The sequence below is a fragment of the Aulostomus chinensis genome, chromosome 17 (assembly GCF_037954235.1).
Source record: "Aulostomus chinensis isolate RoL2024-O1b breed Wild chromosome 17, RoL_Achi_v1.0, whole genome shotgun sequence".
NCBI classification, from domain to species: domain Eukaryota; kingdom Metazoa; phylum Chordata; class Actinopteri; order Syngnathiformes; family Aulostomidae; genus Aulostomus; species Aulostomus chinensis.
This window is the reverse complement of record NC_141336.1, coordinates 5,595,809-5,616,361: the sequence shown is the minus strand read 5'-3', so window position 1 is coordinate 5,616,361 and position 20,553 is coordinate 5,595,809. Positions and strand designations below refer to the sequence as shown.

The 20,553-nt window shown below is 43.7% G+C and overlaps 1 protein-coding gene across 1 annotated transcript in view; it reads left to right on the top strand.

Moving 5' to 3' along the window:
• syne2b (spectrin repeat containing, nuclear envelope 2b) overlaps window positions 1-20,553 on the top strand; it is a 157,292-nt gene that overhangs the window by 49,648 nt on the left and 87,091 nt on the right. The window contains exons 47-64 of the mRNA XM_086183457.1: window positions 948-1,126; window positions 1,519-1,735; window positions 2,009-2,107; window positions 2,943-3,107; window positions 3,580-3,927; window positions 4,717-4,853; window positions 6,085-6,214; window positions 6,585-6,755; window positions 6,890-12,973; window positions 13,618-13,857; window positions 13,992-14,147; window positions 14,266-14,507; window positions 15,953-18,011; window positions 18,383-18,717; window positions 18,976-19,120; window positions 19,203-19,403; window positions 19,635-19,894; window positions 20,007-20,166. Coding sequence (XP_086039583.1) covers window positions 948-1,126; window positions 1,519-1,735; window positions 2,009-2,107; window positions 2,943-3,107; window positions 3,580-3,927; window positions 4,717-4,853; window positions 6,085-6,214; window positions 6,585-6,755; window positions 6,890-12,973; window positions 13,618-13,857; window positions 13,992-14,147; window positions 14,266-14,507; window positions 15,953-18,011; window positions 18,383-18,717; window positions 18,976-19,120; window positions 19,203-19,403; window positions 19,635-19,894; window positions 20,007-20,166 — 11,328 coding nt within the window. The remainder of the gene's footprint in view (window positions 1-947; window positions 1,127-1,518; window positions 1,736-2,008; window positions 2,108-2,942; window positions 3,108-3,579; window positions 3,928-4,716; window positions 4,854-6,084; window positions 6,215-6,584; window positions 6,756-6,889; window positions 12,974-13,617; window positions 13,858-13,991; window positions 14,148-14,265; window positions 14,508-15,952; window positions 18,012-18,382; window positions 18,718-18,975; window positions 19,121-19,202; window positions 19,404-19,634; window positions 19,895-20,006; window positions 20,167-20,553) is intronic.

Sequence of the window (20,553 nt, the reverse complement as noted above, 5' to 3'; positions counted from 1 at the left end):
ATCACGTGATGGACGGGCAAGAGACATTAAACTCCACCAAATGTTTGAATTTTTGTTACAGGTGGAAACACAAAGTAGGGATGTTTATCCATCCAGCCATTTTCTACTGCTTATCCTGTTAATGGTCGCGGGGAGGCTGGAGCCTATCCCAGCAGCCTTCGGGCGAGAGGCAGGGTTCACCCTGGATAGGTCACCAGTCCATCACAGGGCCAACACATAGAGACAGACAACCATTCACACTCACATTCACACCTTCGGTCAATTTAGAGTATCAATCAGCCTCGTCCCCTCTTGATGTGTTTGGACTGTGGGAGGAAGCTGGAGTACCAGAGAGAACCCACACAGGCACAGGGAGAACATGGAGACTCCACACAGAAAGATCCCGTGCCTAAGCTGGGACTCGAACCCGGAACCTTCTTGCTGTGAGGTGACAGTGCTGATCACTGCACCACTGTGCCTCCCACAGGGAAGCTTTTGCAAAAAATAAAGAAATATTGATTTTTGACAGAATCGAGGGAGTACAGAGGAAAATCTGGAGAGGTTAAAGAGCTCAGCATCTGAAATATTTTTGACACATCAGCGAGAAGAAAACCTTTTGTTTCTCACTAGAGGCACCAGCTAAATAGCCACCTGCTAAAGGCAATGTGAGACACTGTGATTGGTTATATTCATGTTTAACACAACACACTCAACTAATTTAGAGGCTAATGTGAATGCTAATGCTAAACTTATGTGTTTTCAATCAAGTAAATCTGGCACAAGTAGTTCAAATTAAAAGAAAAAAACAACCCTAATTCCAATGGTTAAACTCTCAAAGGTCCAAATGGGCTGGAGGATTTTGTGATGGTCGATAGTCATACTGGATCACCATAACCCTTGTTGTGTAAAGTATTATACTACAATTAATTCTAATACTAACCCTAATTGAAACTGTGTTTTGTCCACAGGTAATCCTGAACTCCAGGTCAAATGGTGAGACTCAATTGATGGAGCTGAAGAGACGAGCACAGAGTCTGTGTGACCACCAGGACTTGGAGGATGACAAGAAACTGGAGGTTCAGAAGAAGGTCAGCGACACGGAGGACCAGTGGAGGACTGTCCAGCAGGCTGCTGACGAGATGCACAGGTACAACGAGTGTTCGGTCACGTGGGGGGCCCAGATTGACTGCAGCATTCTGAAGCAACATAAAATATTCACAATATTTAGTCTTCTCATTTATTGACAGGAAAATATGTGTAATATTAACGAATGAAAAGACTTTCATTTTGTTTTTCTGACAGACAACTTTGGACAGATTAACACCTATATGTTCGATTCGTTGATATTAGGTCATAAAAGGTACCAGCAGAGAATTTGGACCACAATCAGGGGATTTTGCCATCATGGAATAAGTTTCCATTCTCGCCCTCACTCCAAAGAATGATATCAGATCATGTTTGGAATTTCAAGGGGCTGTGTCAAATGTCCACGTCTGTCTTTTTATGATTTTGAAGTTTTATGGATTATCCTCCTATCAGACAATTGCAGAGCGTTGTGCAGCTCCAGGTGTCCTGTCGGGATGGGCGATGCCAGGCCGAGGCTCAACTTGCTGAGCTCCAGAAACAGACATCTGCCCTGCCACGCGTCTTCCCTTGGCCCGGTCTGGGAGAACGGAGGCAGGCGGTGGAGGAGGCTCGCGCCCTCCTGGACCAGAGCACAGCATTGGCCCCTGTCCTCACTGATCTCCGCAAAATGGTAAAACCCATCACAGCATTGAGTGCTCAAGTCTCTGATGTTCATGATATCAAGTGGTAGGAATTTCCAGTCCAACAGAATTTAAATGTATTAAGTAGATGATCATTTATTTGAATTGGTAGTTTTTCCAGTTAACAGTTATTTGTAAAGTCTTGTAATTCCTTAACAGTTTTTCATTGCATTTTTGGCAAAATGTAAGGGAAAATTAAGGGATTAAAATGAATAAGGCAAATATTTGATTCTTTGTTTATGGTTCATAAATGATTCCTTTAGGCCACAGAGCTGTTTGAGACCACCCAGGACCCCAGCTGGTCTGATCCCTCCTGGGGAGCCATGGAGGAGGCCATTCCTGTTCTGCTCAAAGAGTTAACCGTGAGTTTATAACATCAAGTCAATAAGAGTCATAAAACGAACCTTCGGCCTAAGTATGAAGTCTTTGGGTCCTATCTAAGCGATCTATGCTGCCAGGTGGTAGGTGAAAGGCACCATGTGTGCACTGTGCATTCAGGGCATGTTCAGCTTCATCTTGGTATTTAGAGAGCACCAAATCAGAACGCAAACCATGACTAAGTTAGGCAGTCATTAGACATCTAATCATTCATTGGTGTGTTTCGGGTCTGACATCAATCAAACCAATCAGAGTGCCAAGTGTACTCCTTAAAGTCCATGTTGTGCCAGGTGCACCTCCTATCTGAAGAAAGGGACCTCCTCGTGCACGAGGTAAAGGCTGTTACATAATATTTACGTAAGGGAGCAGCATCCATCAATAGAACCAAATTGCTGGTGTGATTGATGAGCCCTTTAAATATCATTTCACATGTGACACCACTGACCAGAATCAGCCTCTTCTTGGTCTATGACGCAAATGTTTTCTGGTGTCCCAAAATAGGAATGCATCATGGTTGCACCAGACCAGCCTCATTAACATACTCGAGCACCTGCCAGTGCGGGTGGAGCATAAGTTAATTTGCTCGTGGAAGGATGATCGCACTTGAAATGTCATTTGTGGCGGCTTGAAAGTTCCAATGATGCTTGTCTTTGACCAAGTGCCAGTTTATGTCATGCTTAATATATGGCCCCATGTTCTTGTCTCTGGTCCTCGCTTTCAAAAGAAAATATCTCCAAACGAATTCTACTGCATATGGCTTGATAACTATAATCATAATATGTGTCTCAGCTGTGTATGATTAATGTCTGTTGTGTTCAGGCGGCCGTGGCTGAGCTGAAGGAGGGAATTCTTACAGAGAGGCAGTGCACTCAGCTGCTGGAGCAGCATGAAGCAGCACAGGCCTGGCTGAGAGAGCACATTAAAGGCCTGGACGCTCCTCTGGCAGACCGACAGGGTCTGCACAGCACCGTCAACACTCTGAAGGTCAGATCATAAATCACTAACACAAATAGGAGTCCTAATGAAGTGCAAAGTTACACAACTTTTTCAAGGAGTGCAGATTTTATGGGTTTGTTGGTTTTTTTTTTGACAGAAACTGATTACAGCAACAAATAATTTTTATTTTTTTGATGAGAATCACATTTTCAAGCATAGATGAACCAAGATTGGTTGAAGGACTTACACAGCATCTGGTCATGATAGAAAATGCTTATTTTGTGATGGAGCTCAGTGATCAGTTAACTTCAGGACAAAAAGAACACATTTTCCTCTTGCCTCTGGTGCTATTTATCTAGAAAAACTGTTCTGGTCTTGAATCACCAGATAAAGTGATAAAAATGATAAAGGAGGTAAATTAAACTGGATTTTATTTGTCTTGTGGTACCTACCTCAGGGCCCACACCTCTTATAAAAATGATCCTGATCAGTTTCTCCTCCATCTTCCTCCTGGCTCCAGGCTTTGCTCCAGACTGTAAACAGGGAGCAGACTGAGATGAAGGATCTTGACGCTGCCAGAGACAATCTACTCAGCCTTTGCACCCCAGGAGGACGGGATGCCTTGACTCTGGAGGTCAGCCACCTTCATGACCTCTGCTCCACCTCGGAGCAGAACGTGAGGGAACACCTCGTGGCTTGCGAGGCCCAGCTGGAGGGTCTGGACAAGCAGTCTTCCAGGAAGGCCAAGGAGCTGAAGGAGAGAGCTGCCGCACTGCAGTGGGAGCTCCGCTCTCTGGATCAGGCGCTCAGTTACAGTGAGCCACAGAACAACATTGCTCAGCTTCAGCAGCACTGGAACAGCCTTCAGGTAGTCTCCACTTCAGTTATCTAATCTTTTCTTCTCACACAATTATCCCACTGAATTATCAGCTAACACCACAGACATCAGAAAAGTGGAATAATCAGCTAATCTGAATCATCTGGGGGGGGGGGGGGGGTGCTTCAACTGCAGTTAGAGGTTGCCATGGTAATGATAGCGCTTCGATTTATTATAAAAGATATTCAGTTGAGGGAGACGTCTCAAATCCTGGCCTATTACTCAAAGATCAGAGTTGTCATTCTTAAATCAACAGGGAGAAGTGGTCAAGCCAAACAAAGTAATATGAATTATTGGTATTGCGGTGTAACAAATGTGGAGAATACATTGAATTAAAGTGTTCCCTTATTAGCTTTTTTCCTGATACTCCTGGTCTCTTCTAACAGCGGAGTCCAAGGGGCAGTTGGAGGGTAATGGACCCAAAGATTGAGGCTTTCTGCTTAGATACATTCTGGCCAGCAATTATCTGTGAAGAGTAAATATTGGGCATAACGATGGGTTCAACAGGTCAGTTTTAGAACAGTTAAACAACTTCTCCCAGTCTTTCATGATGTCACCCAGCCGAGCCTCTCATCATTTTGCCTTACCTGTGTCCAACCCCTCCGCCAAGTTTCATGAAATCCGGCCTGGTATTTCATGCATAATTCTGCTAAAAGTCCATCAGACAAATGTTACCTCCTTGACTGAAGTAATACCTGTATTTGTTTATGTGTATAAAACTGTTGTCATGCTCCACCTTCCAGTGTGCAAATATCACTCACGGAATGATCTTCTTGTCAGAATTGTGAGAAGTCGCTGGAGTGTCTGGATGTAAAGGTTCATGAGCTTGACCAGGAAATAAAGTCTGCATCTGCCACCACTGAGCTTCCAGCTGAGATTACCTCGATGGTGGATTCCTTATGCCAGCAATGTGACAGGTACCATTGTGCCCAGATTATAATTTTTCCTCTGTCATAGAGCTGCCATGACTAAAAAATTGTTGAAGCAGAAACACTACAAATGGGACAGATCATTACCCTGGTCATAAAGGTTCGCTGGCAGCACTGTTTATTTTTACTACTTGTTTAATTAAAAAGGTTTTGCTTCTAAAGTTAAAAACAGGGAAAATAAACTGTATGGTTCAGTACAAATCTGATTTACTCATGTGGCTTGCAGCAACATCTGTCATCACCATCACAAGAATCAGCAAACTCAAAAAGATTTTTTCTGATAGATTCTCAGCTGGCGTCTTTCTATTTCAGTTAAGCACTCAATTATTTGTACAGGCCAGCGACATGCCACAGAGGGTCATTCTGCTCTTGATGAGAGTCATGGAAATGCAGGGCTCTCATCTAGTCCTTAATACATCCTCGATTATGCTGACTTTGTTGAAGCAAGTAATGCACATACAGCGCAGTTTTTCTTTTGGTGATCAGAATTTTCCCCTAGTTTTTTTTAAAAAGGTTCTATCATTTTGAGTACAGGGTTTTTCTCAAACTTTGTCACATTCTGGCTCCCCAAGTCACACCCCTGTTTGAGGTGACTTTTCATAGTAGGGACCTTAAGATATTTGTGTTGAGGCTACGTTTAGATGCCTTTCACAAGCATTTGCGTGATATTTGATCCAACATCACAAAACTGACCCTCAAAAACATCTGTTAAATAAATATGTATGAACCTAATTTTAATGCTTTTTCGAAAAAGGTTTATTTCATTATTTGCTAAAAGACCTTTTTTGCTCTATATGTTAATGTTAATCTCTCCTTTCCCTGGAACTTATCTTGATCTTTTTTTTTAAACATTGGGAAAACGCCTTAAAAAAAAAAAAAAATATATATATATATATATATATTTCCAGAGAATTTTCAAGTAATTGAATGAAGAAATTATCCTGGAAATGACCAAAATATTATCATAAAATTTGTTAGCTTTTTTTTATGTAACAAGAAAATCATATTTGCAATTACATGTATATATTTTTTTGTTGTGGTTTAGTGCTTATGAAAAGCTTGTGAATACGAGTCCTTAATAATTTCAATAAAATGTTTCCATGTAGGGCACCCTGGAAGACACTCAGGGGCTCCTGGGGTCCTCAAACTCCTTTTCCACGATGATACTGATAATGCACTGTAACATTTAACAAAAAGCGGGATTTAATTATGTCTACAGTTTGAAGTCCAGGCTGGGTGAGCGTCAGAGTAGCTGCTCCTCCAATGCAACAAAATGTCTGACAGAGTCACTGCAAGCCCTGCAGGAATGGAACCACAGCAAGCCAATGGAGTCCTCTGTATCTGCGCAGGTTTGATCTTTAATCTACATTTAGTCATGTGCAACTTCATTTCAGTGATATTTGTGACTCGTGTTCCTGGCACAAACCTAACTCTGTCCAGGTAGATATTTTCATTGGCACCCAAATCAGCAATAGGGTTAAATTAAGCAGGAATTTTTTTTGGAAATATAGACAGAAAAATGTGGTGATTGAAAGGAAAGACTCCATCAAGGGTCCTCCACATGCACATTTGGGACTAGCAAAGTGTTGCCAATGTGGAACACATATTCATGGTATTTTTATGCTGACCTGGCAACATGTGATCCATTTTCACAAACATTCGCACAAATTTGTCAACGTTACAACAAATTTTGATACACTTCTCCTCTCCTGGGTTAAGGTGACAATAGGCGAAGGTGAAAAGTTGCAGGCTGTTGTGCGAGAGGCGCTTTCTCACCAGCAGTTTCTAGCAAACTGTCTGAATCCAAACTTGTTTGACAACCTGGTGAGAGAAGGTTCAGAGGCGCTCCAAGAGGCTGACTCACAAAAGAGTTTGCTCAAGAACCTGAAGGTATTTAAGGCAAATAATTTTTGAAATAAAGAAATCGGAGGATTTGTTTCATACAACAATTAGATATCCTCATCATAAGCAGTATGTATAGTACCTCCAGTGTAATTACTGTCATTTGTATTATTTCCTTATAGGAAATCAAACAAAAACTCCCTGACCCTCAGTCCACTGATGTCACTCATGGTATTCTTGAGGAGAAAAAGACCCACTTAGTGGCACCACCACGAAAAAGCAAGCAGGCAGTGGAGAAAAAAAGTCAACTTAAATTGCAGCAACCAATTCCTTCTGCATTGCCTGAGGATACATCTTCAGTTTCAGATGAGGCCATGCAAACTGAGGTTATCACAAAGAATACTGGCATGGAAACAATCAGGACGGCACCAACACTTGACGCGCAGTTTACGAGTATAAAATTAGATGTCACCACTGAGTCACCTGAGGATATTGAACCTGCTGTTGAGGACATGATCCAACAGATCATTGAGGAGTCTGTAACTGTAGTTAGTGAAGGATCTACACCTATAGCATCCAGGAGGAAGTCAAAATCTTCTTCCTCTGATAAAGAGTCTGCCCAAACCAAGATGGAGACTGAATTCATTACGGTCCCTGTGTCTGAAAGTGGGGACATTGCACAGGTAGTCACAGGAATAACTGAAACTCCCAATGTAGAGGCAGGAAAGACTGCACCACCCAAAAGAAAGGCAAAGGATGCAAAGGCTTCTCCAGTACCTTCTAAAAAGGAGACGCCAATAACAAAGAAAAAAACTGATATTCAGAGGCCTTCATTCTTTCCAAATGCGATCCCAGGACGTACTGAAATTGCAGAAAAAGGTAAACTCTCACCAACCAAAAGACGGCCAAAAAGTTTGAAACTTTCCCCAGAACTTACTTCCAAGCAGATAACAAAGTCCTTGCAAAAACCTGACAATCAGGAGTCTTCTGATTCTAGAGAGCAGATTGAAGAAGTTGTTTTGGAGGCAACGCAGCTCAAACCAGCCAGGAGGAAGTCAAAAACTCTTGATAGTTTGACAACTCCAGAGCCAGTCTTTGCAGTAGGTGGAAATATCGACATAAAGTCTACGGAAGCTAGGCAAGGCTCTGAAAGTGGGAAGGCTTCAGAGGCAGTCAAGGGAAAAACTGAAGCTACGATCGTGGAGGAAGGAAAGATTTCTCCACCCAAAAGAAGGTCAAAGGGTTCAAAGATTTCTCCAGAACTTCCCAAAAAGGAGGCAACAGAGACAAAAGAAGAACTTGACAGTCAGACGCCATCTTCATTTTCAGATGTGGTCCCAGGAACTAAGGAAATTACTGCTGTGGGAGTAGGTAAACTCTCAACAACTAAAACAAAGCCAAAGGGTCCGAAACATTCCCCAGGAAGCTCCACCAAGGAGGTGACAAAAACCAGGAGGGAAAACGACAGTCACAAGGTGTCTGATTCCAGAAAGCAAACTGAAGAAGTTGTTTTGGAAGTAACTAGGAGACAATCAAAAACTCTTGATTTGTCTTTAACTTCCAAGCCTGAGTCTGCTGTGGATGGAGGTATTGATATGGAATCTGGTGAAGCCTCCCATCAGTCTGAAAGCCAAAAAGATTCCTCACCTTCACAGGTAGTTACAGGAATAACTGAAGCTGTTGTTGTTGAGCAAGAAAAGACCACCCCACCCAAAAGAAAAGCAAAGGGTTCAAAGCTTTCTCCAGACAATGAACCTACAGGGACAAAGGAAGAACATGGCATAACTGATGTGGATAAAGGTAAACTCTCACCGACCAAAAGAAAGCCAAAGGGTCTGAAACATTCCCCAGAACTTACAACCAAGGAGGTGACAAAGACCATGAAAGTACCTGAGAGGCGTAAGTCTTCTGATTCTAAAGTTAGCCCTGAAGAGGTTTTGGAGGTAACTAGGCAAATGCCAACCAGGAGGAAATCAAAAACTCTTGATGTATCCACAACACCAGAGGCGGACTCTTCTGTAAATGGAGGTGCTGGTTTGCAGTCTCCGGAAACAGGAAAAGAATATGAAATTGAGAGTGCTGAGCCTGCCTCTGCTGAGCATATTAAAGTTGCTTTTGAGGACATGATCCAAAAGGTTATTGAGGAGTCTGTTAGTGTTGTTTGTGGAGAGACCACACCTATTCCATCCAGAAGAAAGTCCAAAACCTCACCTACTGATATAGACCCTGCCCAGACTGATGTGGAGTCTGAAACAATGAAAAGTCTTACTACCCAAGAATCTCCCGGAGAGGTGGGATCAGCTTCAATGGAAGAAACAAAGAATATAGCAACCATTATACTAGATGTAACAGAATCATTTGCTGCTGCCCCTGTGTCTGAAAGTGGGAAAGCGTCTTCACCTTCAGAACTCGACACAGGAATAACTGAAACTGCTCTTGGGGAGGAAGAAAAAATCACATCACCCCAAAGAAAAACAAAGAGTTCAATGGTTCCTCCAGAAATTGAGCCTATGGAGACAAAGGAAGAATATGGCAGACAGAGCCCTTCTTCAGTTCCAGATGTGGTCACAGGACCAGCCCAAACTACTGATGCAGACAAAGGTAAACTCTCACCAACCAAAAGAAAGTCAAAGGGCCTGAAACATTCCCCAGAACTTACTAACGAGGAGGTGACAGAGACGATGACAGAGTCTGACAGGCGTAAGTCTTCTGATTCTGGAGTTTGCCCTGAAGAGGTTTTGGAAGTAACTATGCAAATGCCAACCAGGAGGAAATCAAAAGCTCATGATGTGTTCACAACACCAGAGGCGGACTCTTCTGTAAATGGAGGTGCTGGTTTACAGTCTCCGGAAACAGGAAAAGAATATGAAATTGAGAGTGCTGAGCCTGCCTCTGCTGAGCATATTAAAGTTGCTGTTGAGGACATGATCCAAAAGGTTATTGAGGAGTCTGTTAGTGTTGTTAGTGGAGAGACCACACCTATTCCATCCAGAAGAAAGTCCAAAACCTCACCTACTGATATAGACCCTGCCCAGACTGATGTGGAGTCTGCAACAGTAAAAGGTCTTACTACCCAAGAATCTCCCGGAGAGGTGGGATCAGCTTCAATGGAAGAAACAAAGAATATAGCAACCATTATACTAGATGTAACAGAGCCATTTGCTGCTGCCCCTGTGTCTGAAAGTGGGAAAGCGTCTTCACCTTCAGAACTCACTACAGGAATAACTGAAACTGCTCTTGTGGAGGAAGAAAAAATCACATCACCCAAAAGAAAAACAAAGAGTTCAATGGTTCCTCCAGAAATTGAGCCTATGGAGACAAAGGAAGAATATGGCAGACAGAGCCCTTCTTCAGTTCCAGATGTGGTCACAGGACCAGCCCAAACTACTGATGCAGACAAAGGTAAACTCTCACCAACCAAAAGAAAGTCAAAGGGCCTGAAACATTCCCCAGAACTTACTACCGAGGAGGTGACAGAGACGATGACAGAGTCTGACAGGCGTAAGTCTTCTGATTCTGGAGTTTGCCCTGAAGAGGTTTTGGAAGTAACTATGCAAATGCCAACCAGGAGGAAATCAAAAGCTCATGATGTGACCACAACACCAGAGCCAGACTTTTCTGGAAATGGAGGTGCTGGTTTGCAGTCTAAGGAAACAGGAAAAGAATATGAAATTGAGAGCGCTGAGCCTGCCTCTGCTGAGCATATTAAAGTTGCTGTTGAGGACATGATCCAAAAGATTATTGAGGAGTCTGTTAGTGTTGTTAGTGGACAGACCACACCTATTCCATCCAGAAGAAAGTCCAAAACCTCACCTACTGATATAGACCCTGCCCAGACTGATGTGGAGTCTGCAACAATGAAAAGTCTTACTACCCAAGAATCTCCCGGAGAGGTGGGATCAGCTTCAATGGAAGAAACAAAGAATATAGCAACCATAGGAATAACTGAAACTGCTCTTGTGGGGGAAGAAAAAATCACACCACCCAAAAGAAAAACAAAGAGTTCAAAGGTTCCTCCAGAAATTGAGCCTATGGAGACAAAGGAAGAATCTGGCAGTCAGAGCCCTTCGTCAGTTCCAGATGTGGTCACAGGACCAGCCCAAACTACTGATGCAGACAAAGGTAAACTCTCACCAACCAAAAGAAAGTCAAAGGGCCTGAAACATTCCCCAGAGCTTACTACAGAGGAGGTGACAGAGACGATGACAGAGTCTGACAGGCGTAAGTCTTCTGATTCTGGAGTTTGCCCTGAAGAGGTTTTGGAAGTAACCATGCAAATGCCAACCAGGAGGAAATCAAAAGCTCATGATGTGTCCACAACACCAGAGCCAGACTTTTCTGTAAATGGAGGTATTGATTTGCAGTCTCAGGAAGCGAAGCAAGAATTAGAAATTGAGAGTGCTGAGCCTGCCTCTGCTGAGCATATTAAAGTTGCTGTTGAGGACATGATCCAAAAGATTATTAAGGACTCTGTTACTGTTGTGAGTGGAGAAACTACACTTGTAGTGTCCAGGAGAAAGTCCAAAACTTCATCCACTGATTTAGAGCTTGCCCAGGTGGATGTTGACACTCAAGCAAATTCATTAAAGTCAGAGGAGGACAATGCAATTAATTCTGTGGATGTAACTAAGCATGTAACATTTTTTGAATCTTCGAAGCCATTAATTGTACTAGATAGTAATGTAGAGCCTGAACAACCAAGTAAAGATTCTGAAAGTCCCGAGACCTCCATAGCTCCACAGGTCATACCTGTGTCCAAAACACAACCAACGGTCTTCAGTGAACCAGCTGGCACACCACAGGGAGCTGATTACATGGATAAGTTATGGACCAACACAACTGAGACAGAGAAGAGATATGTAGTTCTTGACATGCCTGAGGTGGGAGTTAACCAGTCTCAAACAATAAAACTAGACCAGTCAGAGGCTGAAAATGTGCCTGAACATGTCCCTGCTGATTTCACAGCAGTACAGTCACATAAGCCAAAGACCAAATTGGATGAGATGAGACCATCGGAGGGAGTGAAACCAAGCCAAACATGGAACCAGCTGGAGCTTATCGTCACAGAGGAAAGACCTAAAGAGGACACAAAAGCTGATGCCCAAGAACTTGATGTTCAGCCGGAGAAGGCTACAGCTGAGATCACCAGGGTAGAAGTGCAAGTAAGCAGTAAACAAATGCAAGACAATGTGATTAAAAGTTACTCCACACAACCTACCTTTGCTGTGGCTGCTGTGCAGCCACATGAAGCTGAGTCGTTAAAAGAAATGAGCTTATCTGAAAAGGATACAGTGGAACCAAACCAAACTGTAATTCAGCTGGAAATCCTTGAAACCACAAAGTTCAAGGACCGTGATGTCCAGGAAGAGCATGGTAAATCACCGAGCCATAGCAAGGATGATGCCCCTGTAGGCCAGGAGGAAATGTCTGTAGGGGTTGATGTAAGAGATTTACCACAAATTATCCAAAGTCAAGAGGATGAACCTCTCTCCTTTGTACTAGCAAAAGATTCAAAGGTAGATATTGTTCAACCAGTGCCTCGAGATGAACAGATGGCTACTGATGATGGCAAGCCAGTGGTGGCTGCAGTTGAGATGTCTAAGATCCAAAGCAACTCTGAATATCAAGAAGCTCAAAGAGATTCTGCTCAACCTGCACCTGTAAATATTGCATCACTGGAGCCAGATGAGACAGAATTTATTGAAATTGGCTTATACCAGCAGGATGTGCCAAAGCCACTACAACCTGAAAAAATCAGCACTAAATTGCAACAGGAAATGGGTCAAAGTGGCTCTACTCAGCCCCCAAATACAGTTGCAGAAATACAACCACATGAAACAAATGTAGAACCTGCCACTAAAGTTCAGCCAGAACTATTGAAAACCACTGAAGAGGTCAAGGACCACGGTGTCCAGAAAGAGCATGCTGAGACTGAAACTACAGAACTAGATGGAAAGCCTATCAAAGAGGAGGAAATTGATATGCCTGAACCAAGAATGGAGCCCGACACATTTGCTATTAGAAAGACCAAGGTTGAAGAGCAAGAGAGCCCCACTGAATCCCCATCACAACCAATATCAGACATAGTCCTAGAATCCCAAACAAGCACAGACACAATGGATGCACAAGAAAAGAAACTAGAACAGGATGCAATGAACAGGACAATAAGTGAGAAGTCAGTGAGGTTTGAACAACAAAATATACCACTGCCAAGTGCCACAACATCGAGCAATGAAGTAGGACCTCACAGAGAGGATTTGCCACAGGTAGGACTTTCTTCATTATTTTCTCAACTGCTGTCATGAAACAAGAATTTTCTTTTAATTTTAGGGGGCTGACTTTACAATGTTTCAGGTAAACGATCACCCCAGAGAAGATATCCAGTATTTCCATCAGCTCTTGCCAATAAAAAATCTCCAAGGAGACCTTCTGTTGACTTTTTTTCAACTTGGCCACTAATTCAACCAAGCAACACCCTAACGTAATTCATTCAGTGTTGAGTTAGAAACACAGACTGGTGCACAAGATGAAAAATATTAACCAAAGAAACACTGTCACTGTCCTCTGAGCTGCTCCCCATGGCACATGGTACTTTGTTTCATTTGTTTTCAAATGGTGAAAAGGACAGAGGGGCAACTCTACATTCCAACATTGTCAATTTATCATGTGTACCTGGCCTAAAAAAAAACCTCCATGTGCATAGACCTGTGCAGTGACAAAAGTGCAAAAGTGAAATACATGCCTTTGTCTTACAGTAGACAACTACATTCATACTACTACTACAGCAGTACTACTACATACAGTAATTCCAAGCAGATTGATTCAGGCAATATGTGACTCAATTAATTTACATAAAATTGCATGTAAGAATTTTTCCTGTGTTAATCCTGATGTTTTGTGTTTGAAATAGGAGCTGGTGTACAATGAAAAGCCATTATTTGAATCAGAGGTAGTTGAGAAATCAACATCTGATGTTTCCCTGGGTGAGGTAACTCTGATGGAAGGGTTGCCCTCAGAGGAAAACCTAACTAAAGAATCAAGTGATTTGAAGACTCGAAAATTAGTCCTTGAGGCACCAGAAGCTTCTCCAATGAAGGACATCTTCTTAGAGATACTCACAGGGACAGGACCTGCCAGTCATCTAAATGAGGTATAAGACTTACTGTCTGCATCTTCTCCCACTATCTAGTTAATAATATTGTCATAACTAAATTAATGGGGCCAAACAATGCATGTTTAAATTCAAATTTGGCCTCTGAAAGACTGTATGTTTGTTGTCTTTAGGATAAAGCACTTGAGGATTCTCCAGCAGCTTTGATATCCTCCACAATTGATCTGGATGATCGACTCAGCAGGTTGGTGTCTAAACTTCTAAGCTGCAAGAATCGCCCACCTGAGCTCAGTCCAACAGCCATGGCATGGCAGGTGAAGGAAGCTGAGGTAAGACTTAAAATCATAAAGGCTTATTCCACCTGCTGGAATTGAAGATTGTGGTGTACTTGGAGAGCAGCAATTGCCATTCTCTCATTCTCACCCTCTGTGTGCTTTCTGAGTGCAGGAGTCTCAAGAGATGGCACAGGCCCAGTTGTCTTCACTGAACCAGCTGAGAGAAGCAGACTCTGAAAATGCAGATGCTCTGGAGTATCTGGAAGACCAGTGGAACACTGTTGCTCAGGATGCAGCAGCTCTCATCCAGTCTAAAATGGCCCAGTTGCAACTTGTTACTGATTTCTGCAGACAGACTCAAGAAGCCAAGACAATGCTGGAAAGACTGACAGCTGAACTGGATGCTGTGAGACAGTGAGTTATCATCTAGAGGTTTATCTTTGTGAAATTGTCTATTTCACAATAACAGGGTTTCCATCAGCCTATTATGTGCATTTTAAAGTATCATGTTAGTATATGTTGATGGTAATGACAAAATTCTAGTTACACTGCTACATTATTTTGCTTGCTTGAGGTGGTTTTTGCCTTTTTCATAAAGAGTAAATATGGAAAGATGAGAACTGCTGGAAGCCACATTTTCAAACGAGCTCTGATGTAAGGAATCTTTAACTCAAGTGACTGATCAGCTGTTTCTCCCGCTGTTGTATTCCCAAATTTTGCCCTCATCTCTGCACAGCATGTAAAAAATAATTCTTGAAAACCTCTCTCTTCATTTCACCGATAGGTGGTTCTTTGTGTTCTACTGTTTGTTACAGCCACCGCCATGCATAACATTGCCTGCACCCCCATCCTTTTGCAGCATTATGCATCCTATTTTATTTAATCCAGACTAGTTGATTGAAACACATTTAATGCATTGCTGTTTTCAGTGACATCCACTTAACAATAGGTAGCACGTGGTGCAGTGGTTTGCACTGTCGCCTCACAGCAAGAAGGTTCCGGGTTTGAGTCCCGCCTCGGGCACGGGATCTTTCTTTGTGGAGTTTGCATGTTCTCCCTGTGCCTGTGTGGGTTCTCTCTGGGTACTCCAGCTTCTTCCCACCATCCAAAGACATGCAACTGGGGACTGGACCCCCCCCCGCCTTTTTTATCCCCTGCTGTTACACCGGCCTGCGCTCCCCTCCCATGAACCAGTCAGCCATCCAGTCCCCCAACAAGCTGGCTTGCTCTCCCTGCCTCCCCGACCAGAAGCTTCCTTCTTCAACTGTTATTAACATTTCCATGTTTCCCACATTTTGTATTGTAAACTGTTTTCTTCTCTGTAACAACATATACTGCACGTCTGTCCGTCCTGGGTGAGGGATCCTCCTCTGTTGCTCACCCTGAGGTTTCTCAGATTTTTCCCTGTTAAAAGGGTTTTCTGTGGAGTTTTTCCTCAGTCGATGTGAGGGTCTAAGGGCAGAAGATGTTGTTATGATGCCATGTGAAGCCCTTTGAGACAAACTGTTTGTGAAAACGGGCTCTACAAATACAATTGCCTTGCCTTGCCTTGCCTAGACTGATTGATACTCTAAATTGACCATAGGTGTGACTGTGAATGTGAATGGTTGTTTGTCTATATGTGTTGGCCCTGTGATGGACTGGCGACCTGTCAAGGGTGAACCCCGCCTCTCGCCCGTAGCCACTGGGATAGGCTCCAGCCCCCCGTGTTCATTTAACAGGCATAAGCGAAAGAAAATGGATGTATGAATGGATGGATCCACTTAACTATACAATGTACCCTGTATATGCTCAGTATTATTATAATTAATACCTAATTGTGGCAACAACCTAAATTTGTAGATTTGTTTTCCTTTCAGGTCCCCATCAGAGAGCAGCTTCAAGGAGGCAGAGCGACTGTGTTTCTTGCAAAGGGACATAGAGGAAAACAGGACAATACTTGGGGAGTTGCTTGGGACTTACACCACATTGTTGCCCCACCTCAGCCAATCACAGAAAGTAACTGCAAAAACAGAGCTGAAGAGCTTTCAAGAGGAGTGGAGACACCTGGAAAGATCTGTTGCAAAGATATTACATCACACAAATGTCCATTCTCATGAGACCAGCAGTCTACTGTCAGGGGCATCATGTCTTCAGGGACATTTGGAATTAATTTGTAAAGACTTTGAGGCGCAGACTCCAGATGTGTCTCAGTGGAATTGCAAGAAAGCACAGCAGTTGATGATGGCAAATGCTGAGGTTCAAGCTGCTCAGAAGAAATATCAACACTTGCTAGAAATGTCAGAGCCACTGCTTGTCAGCCAATGGCAGAGGGACACGCAACAGATACAACTGGGTCTCCAGGGGGTCAAAGACCAGCTTTGTCAAACAGAGAAACTAGTATCATCCCAAATCCAGAAAAGCAGTAATCCCATCATGGAGAAAATCATAATGGTGACTAGGGATGGCCTTGCCTGGGCAAAGCAGACAGAGAGTGATATTGAGGGCAAGAGCAAGAGGGTAGCTCTCCTCCCTGAGGAGGTTCACCAGCAGCTCAGGGATCTGAAGAAGCTGCAGTCTGAGGTCACAGTCAAACAGGGCCAATTAGAGTCATTGGTGGAGGAGGTAACAGAGTTACTTCCACAGCTGGACCAGACTGAGGAGGTGCCTGTGGTGCGCTTGTCTCTGGAATCCCTTGAAGAACTCTCAAAGACCACGACTGAGAAACTCGCCAAGGCCGTGAGAGAGACAGAATCAGGCCTGCAGACCAGAGAAAAGCTGTCTGAGCAAATTGCTGATCTTGACTCCTGGGTTGAGGCTCATCTGCTTAGAGAAGCCTCCAGGAGCACAGATAAGGAGCTCAGGAGCTCTGCTGAAATTGATCGCAGAGATCGTCAGATCCAGGAGACACTGGCTGAGGCTGAGAAACAGGATGCTGCCTGTGAGACTCTTACAATGAAGAGTAAAGACATTGCTTCTGAGATCAGCATCACGGAGAACTGCCAGTTGTTTGACAAGCTTACAGACCTCCAGGAGGAAATAAGAACCATTATCAGCTGTGAAAAGGTTGATAAAACAGAGATTGATGAACTTAACCAGACTATAGATTTAAGCAAGAAAGACCTAGTCATGATTGAGAAAAGTCTGAGACAGATGTTGGTAGATTTGAGCAAATACAGGTTCCCCATCACAACAGAATCCCTGCAAGTTTTAGCACCCTTCAAACACATGATTTTGGAGCATAAGTCCAAAGTTGACCTTCTCCAACCCTTGATTCCCCAAGAAAAGTCGAACGAACTGTATTCAGTCATTTCTGAGATTCAGAGTAAAATCATAACCCTGCAACTGAAGGCCAGAGATCACGAAAGGTATCTGAACATGAGACAGTGTGTGGAGGACCTCAAGGAGGGTGTTCAGGAGCAGGTTTGCCAGACTAAAGAAGAAAGCAGGGAGGTGGAGGAGAAGTACAAGATCTGTCAGAGGCTTCTTGTCCAGTTTCCTCTGATTAAGAGCCTTTGTGAGGAAACTAGCTTAAAACTCCAGATGATTTCTACTGACCTCTACCCTTCACAGCTGACCATGGAGCAACAGAGATTAAAACAAAATGAGGAGAGCCTTCAAACAGATGTGATGGCAATCAACAACAACCTCAGCATCATCGAGTGGAATCTGCTCAAGGGGCTGAACCTCGAAGAGGAGAAGACTGTCACTCGGGCCATTCTCTTGGTGACTCAACAGGAACTTCAGAAACCGACACTGTTGGAACCAAATGAAGCATTGATTGATAAGCAATACCAGAGAATTGTGTCTCTGAAAAAGACTGTGGAGTCACGGATGAGAGCGTGGGACGTTCTCGAACAAAAGAAAGGAAACAAACAAGGATCCCAAGATCTGGTGGACTTGAAGAACACAGTCCTGAGTGAATGTGACTCCCAAATGGTGAGAGGCATTTTTCTGCATTGACCAAGGAGGGTTTAACTGAGGGTGAATCAACCTAGATGTAGGTACTTGAGGGACTTGCTTTGCTGCTAATCTGAAGGACTTTTTCAATCCTAACTGATCTGAGGGGAGTCCCAGATATTGAGACTTGACAGGGTCTAGGGCTGGCAATGAATATTACTGACGATTATTTGAATTGCGAAATTATGAGTGCTACCCTCAATTCAACCCTCTTTTAACCATGACCCAGGTGACAGAACATCTTTGCGCGTTCTGCAAACCAATCAAACGTCAAAGACTTTGGTTTTGATTTTGTTTTAGTGGTTCAGCTCTGATGCTGTGTTTAGTGAACAGGTGCTGTTGTTTTTCAGGAGAACATCAATCAGGTCAGAAAGTCTTTGAGAAGCTACACCTGGGCTGTTAAAGGAGTGGTACAGTTCCTGAGGGACACCGAAGTCTATCTGCTGCCACCACAGGGCTCAGCTGGACCCTGCTGTGAGCGTCTGGAAGAGACCCAGCAGATCTTAGATTCACTGGAGCACAACTTTCAGACTCACATGGAGCAGCTTCAGGACAAGTTGCCCCAGCATCCTTACCTGTCACCTCAGGAAGTCCAAAAGGTTCAGGAGAATGTTCTTAGCCAGCTCCTGGTGAGGATGTCCACGCTCAAAGCAAAGGGCCAAATGCAGCTGGAGTGTCTCAGCAGGTATATACTATATAGTCTGATTTATCCCAGATGTTCTTGTTTGTCATGAGATTTTGTTTTTGATTGATGTAGAACATTCAAGAAATATCTGATCAGATTATGCACACAAATACAAGATTAAATGTTTGTGACAGATTTCAAAGTTTGGAGGGAAAAAATGTATTAAAACACCAATGTGAAGGATCAAGTGACATATGCTGCTGTATGACAATTAATAGCTGTTCTTGTACAATAACCCATATAATTTTTGTCTCACAGGTGTGCAGAACATCACAAATTATATAGTGAATACAAAGAACAGATCAGCCAGAGTGTGAAGAGTGCAGAGGACAGCCTTGCACAGTTAATCTCTCAGAAGGTCACCTGCCTTGCAGACTGCATCAATCAGCAGGAGCAGCTCAGAGTATGTATTGGATTTTATTTGTATTTAATTAATTTGTAATAGAAGGGAAATACCAGCGTAACTCTCTTGCTCTCTGGAACAGGCTCTGTCTGAGGAGGTGGAGGCCTTGCGGGGACGTCTGAGGGACCTGGCAGAGTGGTGCTCAGAGCAAAGCTGCCGTGCAGGAAGGGAAATCGCGGTGACTGATGTGTGGAAACGCATTGCAAGACTATATCGCTGCACAGAGGAACTGAGAACTCGAAGCAAATGCAAGATTGTAGAATGGAGGGACATCACCAGCAGTGTACGTAACAAGAGCTTCTCTGTTTAACAACAGCAGTCAACTTATCGTTTTAGTTTTAAAGTTTGTTCTGTTATAAGACATGTATTCTGTCAGTCATACAAGACATGTTTCGATGGTCAACTCCCGTCTTCGTCAGAGGCCTCTGATCATGAGCATAGACACTATGAACTTTGTTGGACTAATTTATCGTCTTGTTTAATGCATGTAGCATCCTGCTGTCTCTCCTCTTAGGTGGAGAAAGTCTCTGCTCTCCTTCAGCAGGTGGAAGGGGAGCTCCCTGATGGCTCCCGGCTGAATGCATCCACAGAGGAGATTCAGGACCTTCAGCAGTCCTGGGAACAGTACCAGGACCGGCTGGACTGTGAACATCGTGCTCTATCCGCATTGGAACTGCGGATCGCAAGGCTTCTTGGTGTCCCTGCCCACCTGGAGAAGGCTCCGCCCACTCCACTCTGTCAGGAAGTCCAAGCAATGCAGGGCAGATACAGCAGGTGAGATGTTTCTGATAAAAATCTGTGAAATTCTTTGATGTTCCAGTATAATTTTTTTTCCATCTTACTAACTTTTTCATAATTGCTTGAATGCATTTATGGGTTTTCACAGCGTGAAGAAGAAGAGCAGGCTGGGTTTGGAGGCAGCAAAGCTGGAGCTGGAGGAGAGAGATAAGGTGCGGGAGGAGCTGCAGGGTGCTGGGGTGTGGCTGGTGAACGCTGAAAGCCTTCTGTCAGAGATGGAGCAGAGCGGCAGCACGCAGGAGCTACAGGTGGGTTAACATTTGGTTTAAACAGGGGGCATCTGCAGGCCAATTAAAGTCAGGAATGAACCTTCTGAACCCTTAAATTGGTTGGTCTGAAAAGCGTATATTAGGGTATTGACCCATGTGGGTCGGCGCAGTGGTTAGCATCAACTCACAGCAAAAAGGTTCCGGGTTCGAGCCCCATCTTGTGCACGGAATTTTTCTGTGTGAGTCTCCATGTTCTCCCTGTGCGTGCGTGGGTTCTCTCTGGTTCTCCAGCTTCCTCCCATAGTCCAAAGACATGCAAATGCAGACTAGGCTAATTGAATACTCTATGTTGACCGTAGGTATGAACGTGAGTGTGAATGGTTGTCTCTATGTGTTGGCCCTGTGATGGACTGGCGACCTGTCCAG